Source organism: Urtica dioica, chromosome 12 (genome assembly GCF_054948205.1).
Source record: "Urtica dioica subsp. dioica isolate 48M chromosome 12, U.dioica_male_clone48M_v1_H2, whole genome shotgun sequence".
NCBI classification, from domain to species: Eukaryota; Viridiplantae; Streptophyta; class Magnoliopsida; order Rosales; family Urticaceae; genus Urtica; species Urtica dioica.
In genome coordinates, this window is record NC_142767.1 from 12,116,479 (window position 1) to 12,122,447 (window position 5,969).

The following is a 5,969-nucleotide window of genomic DNA, read 5'->3' on the forward strand; positions in this document are numbered from 1 at the left end:
AGGAAACTCGTTATTTATTCAAAATATTTACTGTTAATGCCGTTTTAGAGTCAACACTTAGAACCGTTCGTGGTTCGGTCTAGGGTCGGATCCTATGACTGCACTTAGCTTGGGTGTGGTGAAATCTTCTATTCTCATCGTTTTTGCCTCGCCGAAAAGAGGTTTCCGGTTTTAGTCACTTCTTGATTAGTTCGCCTTCATGTTCGTTGTGTTCTTCGCGATCTTCGGATTCACCAAGTTCTTCATGTTCAACAAGTTCGTTGTGTTCTTCGGGTTCGTTGGGTTCTCTGCGTTCTTCGTGTTCATCGAGTCTTTCTAGCTCGTCGTGCTCTTCGGATTCTTCAAAATCTTCGAGTTCTTCAAGATCTTCGGGTTCTTCGCGTTCTTTGTGTTCGTCGTGTTCTTCTCCTGAAAAGGTAAGAAACATGAACTAGAGGGACACAGCGGGGTTTCCCCTGGCGCGCGCTCCGACGCTCAATATTAGTCGAGGTTGGGGGCTAATATCTCATCTTAAGTGTTGAGAGAGAAAAATATAGTGAGTCGGGAGTGAAGTAGAGATTTTCCAGGTCGAGAAAAACTTACCTTGAGAGAGGATGGAGATGGGGTATTTATAGTTTTTCCACTTGGAGTTTGAGTGGGTTTTGGAGGCAATTGAGCCTTGGAGGTCGTTTTTGAATGATGGTGTACCTTGGATGGCAGATGATTGGTGTCTGCCGAAGGTTTGGAGGCTTGCCAATAGTTTTATGCCGATAGTTCCACGCCGATAGTATCGGCCATGAAACTCGCCGATAGTCTCGGCCATGAAGTTCGCTGATGGTTTTGTGTCGATAGTCTCGGTCATGAAGTTCGCCGATGGTTTCCACCATGCCTAAGGTTCCATCATGCCTAAGATTTCATCTTGCCTAAGGTTCCTTTTGCCTATAGTTTGAGGCTGATAGTTTTGTGCACGGTTAGTCTTGTCCGCCGATAGTTCAAAGATTCTTGTCTTCACCGATAGTCTTACTTTGTCGAAGATTTTGGGACGCTGATAGTTTGGTCTTGAACTTTGCCGATAGTACGGCCGCCGATTGTTCAAGGATTCTTCTCTTCACCGATAGTCTTGCTTTGTCAAAGGCTTTGGGTCGCCAATAGTTTGGTCTTGAACTTTGCCGATGGTATGGCTACCGATAGTTTAAGGATTCTTCTCTTTACTGATCGTCTTGCTTTGCCAAAGGCTTTGGGACGTCGATAGTTTGGTCTTGAACTTTGCCGATGGTTTGCATGACGATGGTTTCAACACGCCGATAGTTAGGTCTTGAACTTCTCTAAATCTTGTCATTTTTGCTCTCGGGTGTATCATTTTTATCTTGTGAAAATGACGGCATAGCATCGACTATACGAGCTACACGAAGAATCTTACTTTACACTTATTCTTAATCTACACATTTTTTACTTATAAATTCAAATATGATATTCAGTGTGTATTTTTTTATAGATAATTTTGAAAATTATATAAATTTATTTAACTTGTAATCGAAGCACGTTCTCTTTGATTTCCCATCCGCTCTCTTTGATTTTACGAAACCATCTTTTTTCAGATAGATACTATAAACATTCATGCAGGATGGACATTTGCCTTGTATTCCTTGCTCTGGAAACACATGAACATAAGAGTTACCCCACTGAAAGGCAAAGTGTGCTTGAAAAATGCATAGCGAGAAATATAATATAGCAAGATGATGGTTGCTTTTCATTGCCAATTTAGGAATGTGCATGTTGACTGCAAACGGTATTCTCACACCAGTCATTTCAAGTGTAACTAACTTTTGTGATTTAGTTTAGATTGGACAATAATCTTGAAAACTTTTTTTCTTAGAGCAACTTCAATGGGAGTGACATGGACTGATGTGGCATTGCCAAAAAAAAAAAAAACATTTGCTGGTGCTTTATGCATTGTAGGCATTCTGGGTCCCACCAAATATTGGGCATCGGTGCCCTTGTCTGACACTGATTCTCAGCTCTTTTTTTAAACAATTAAATAATGGATTCTTATATTTAAATAAAAGAGTTAATGGTGGCATAAATACTCATTATTTTAGAGTAGTGTCACTTTAATGTTTTATCTTTTTTTTTTTCACGGGAAAAATACTCAATGTTCATTTTGAGTATCTCTGTTACTACTCCGGGGTTTATATTAACAGATATACCACGTATCAGTTATTTTTATGCTAATACTCAATTTTTTAATTCAAATTTCGTATTTATTACTTATTAACATGTTTACTAATTTAATAAAATAAAACCTGTTGTAAAAAAGAAAAAAAAAAACTAAAACCCCAAATCCCAAATAGACAGAACATAACAACGATAAAACATACAGAATCCAAGCAGATTCACGTTCATGAGTGACAGACAAAAAGGCTTGGAAAAGGCATTGGCAGAGGTCTATCCGAGAGCTGAGTTCAGATTTTGCGTGAGGCACCTTCACGCTAACTTCAAGCAGAAGCATAGTGGTTTGCTTTTTGTTGTGGGGTTGTTCTCAAGCAATGACCCGTTTAGAGTTTAGTAGAAAAATGGGTGTGCTCAAGGAAGAAGATGAGAAGGCGTACGAGTGGCTCTTGAAGAAGGATCCCAAAGAATGGAGCAAATCACATTTCAGAGACACTGTGAAATGTGATATGCTACTGAACAACTTATGTGAAAGTTTCAATGCTGCAATAATGTCTGCCAGAGACAAGCCGATTGTAACCTTACTCGAGAAGATAAGATTTTGGCTCATGTGTCGTTTTGCCAAAAAAAAATTAGAGGTTCAAAAATGGAAGCACGAAGTTGGAAAACGTATCATGGATGTCATTGAGAAGAACAAGGGGGAAGCCAGGTATTGTCAGTCAACACAAGCTGGTAATGGTAAGTTCCAAGTGATTGTTCGTGGAACTAAATCATTTGTTGTGGACTTACGAGCTAGGACATGTACGTGTAGAGGTTTTCAGTTAAGTGGCATACCATGTGGACATGCCTTGACTTGTATTTGGTCCTCGGGATTAGATGTTATGTGCTTCATCGATGATTGGTATAAGAGAGATGCGTATATGGCAGCATATAGTGGGATAATTGAGCCCATGACTAGTCTGGATAAGTGGTCTGAAGCAGGACTGCACCCAATCCTCCCACCACCCAATCAAACTCTCCCGGGAAGGCCTAAAAAAAAGAGAAACAGAAGCAACGATGAGCCTGCTCCTGAACATGCCACAAAACTGTCAAGGAAAGGCCAACAAAATCGTTGTAGCAACTGCAAGAAGCCAGGACACTCAAAGAAGACATGCCATGATCCAATTGTAAAACAGGCATGTAATTTAACCTAAAATTGATTTGTCACTATGTTTTATTTGCTTTATCTTAACCTTAGCTCGTGACTATGCAGATTAAACCAACAACAAATAGGGGCAGACCACCTAAAAGTGACCCTAATCCTGAAACAGTAAAGAGAAAGGAGAGAAGGTTGAAACATAAAGCCAGAGAGGCTTCGTCATCAAACGCAGCACCATGAGCAGCAACATTTTATGTTTTAGAGCTGCTAAAACTGCTATTTTTTTACTACTTAATTATTGAAAAGCTAATGTAATAGAGCATACACATGACAAGAAACATGCACTTTTTTTTACTACTTAATTATTGAAAAGCTAATGTAATGGAGCATACACATGACTAGAAACATGCTTTTTTTTGTTATATGTAGGTCCTGTTACTATGAAACTCTGTTACTGATATGGAAAGCTATTTTATAAGCTAGCCATTTATGAGCATATTCTAATTTGGAGGTCTGTTTTGAAGCTAGAGGTTTGTTTATAGCTGTTTTGACATGCTCAGCTAGTTTGTTTTGAACTCCAAAATCAAAAGATGTATGCCACAATTCAGTACAAAATCTCCAATTCATTATCATCATAAAGCTTATAAAGCTTAGTACAACACCAGCACTACACCAATTCATTATCATCATAAACCTTAGTATAACACCAGCACTACAGACTCCACTTACACAACAAAAAATACAACAGCTTCAAATCATTCATCCTTTATTAGACGATCACATAAATTACAAACAAAATAGTCAACAATCCAAGCATAAAAGAAGCCATAAATGATCTCTAATTTATCCTTTGACAGTTCGAACATCGTCGGTCTTCAACACCGCACCTGAGTTTTTCATTCTTGAGTTCCAAAGTGTTCAATCTTCGCAAAAGTCCGGGAATGACTTGCTTTGATCTGTCGCAAATTTCCGGATCCACCCAACTAAAATACGAACAACCACCGTCGATCTGTAGAAAAAAAATTGATTTTTTTTTTAAACTAACATAACCTCATTCCACACCGAACCTCCATTTAATTCTGCAAAAACTCAAAAGAAAAAAACTCAGTTTTCGCTTGTAGCAACTCCTGAACCTCCTTCTGGGATTCGAAATCGTCCACGCCGTTTTCTCCATCACTGGAATGCCACAAAAACAATTCCATGACGAAATCCTCTTACTTGCGTTGCGATTCTTCCCAGACGATGAGGACGACCACCGTTCATCAGCCATTTCCGACTTCGGAGAAGCAATCACGAAAGAAGAAAAGAAGAAAGAACCACGCATGAAAAAAAATGAGATACTACCCTAATGAAATTGAGGCTTTTTAAAGTTACCTTATTTAGTTTGTTTTCTTTTAATTATTTTATATATAAATTAATTCATTTTTTTTAGTTAAAAACATTTGTGTTTCTCATTTCGACAATGCCACATAGGATATCTGTTAATATAAACCCCGGGCTAGTAACGGAGATACTCAAAACAAACATTGAGTATTTTCCCCGTGAAAAAAAAAAGATAAAGCATTAAAGTGACACTACTTTAAAACAATGAGTATTTATGCCGCCATTAACTCTAAATAAAATGATAAAATATTAAGATGAGCCCATGTTAAGTAAGTTTTACTGGCACTGATGCCAAGCTCTTTTTTTTTTTTTAAACAATTAAATAATGGATTGTTATACTGAAATAAAATGATTAAATATTAAGATGGTGTTAAGTAAGTTTTAAAGATGCCCACAACTGGAGTTGTTTTTCTTCAAAAGTTGCTCATGGTGATGTGGAGAGATGTTTAATCAAAATGTATTTTATTAAATGATGTGTCAAAATAGCACCCCTAGGATTGGAGACGGTCTTAGGGTCAAACGTCTATTTTTTATACAATTAAAGTATTCTTCTATGAGTGGTATCAGACCCACTAACAAGTCTATATAATATAATTTTACCTCATAATTAGGGACACATTTCCCCACTGTCGGTACATTTTTAAATGTATTTAAAGTCAAAATATATATTTTTTTTTTTGTTTAGTTTGAAGGTGTAAAAAAGTTGGGCTGACTTTTTTTTTTTATCAAGCGAGAGAGACCCAGACTCGGGTCCATCACAAATTCTTTTATTGGAGATTGGACCTAAGGAATATGATCTTAGCCCTAACCCAGGATCACGCCCTCGATCCTTGGGGTTGAGAGCTAGGCCCGGGGTACAGTCTTATTAAAGGGTCAAAATATTCTCAAACCATAATCACTTAAAAATAATAATACATACACATTTTAAATTTAATATACACTTAATCAAAATAACAAGTTATAAGTAAGAAAATGATGTCATTAATTATAAGATTATATTTTAAGTGTCAAAACACTTTTTTTTATATATAAAAACATAAATTTTGAACAAAAATATACTTATTAATTTAAAAAGGTTGGGCTCGAACCACATCTAATTAGGGCATTGCCTGAGTTTGGGTTGGACTTTTACAATGGCCCAAACCGGGCCGGACTTGGAGTCTGTACTCTAGTTCCTGTATGGGTCCGGTTTGACCTGACCATTTTTTGAAAACGTCTTGCCAGCTCAAAATCTCTCTAAAAAAGGGTCGGGTTGTTTGGATAATAGACAGCCAGATCCAATTGACCGCTGACATACTTA

At 37.4% G+C, this 5,969-nt stretch overlaps 1 protein-coding gene across 1 annotated transcript; it reads left to right on the forward strand.

The window, feature by feature from the left end:
• Positions 1-2,552: 2,552 nt before the first annotated feature.
• Positions 2,553-3,526, forward strand: LOC149379158 (uncharacterized). Its single transcript, XM_089603964.1, has 3 exons — positions 2,553-2,886; positions 3,025-3,323; positions 3,401-3,526. Exons 1-3 carry the CDS (start codon positions 2,553-2,555, stop codon positions 3,524-3,526), a joined length of 759 nt encoding a protein of 252 aa, XP_089460090.1.
• Positions 3,527-5,969: the final 2,443 nt, after the last annotated feature.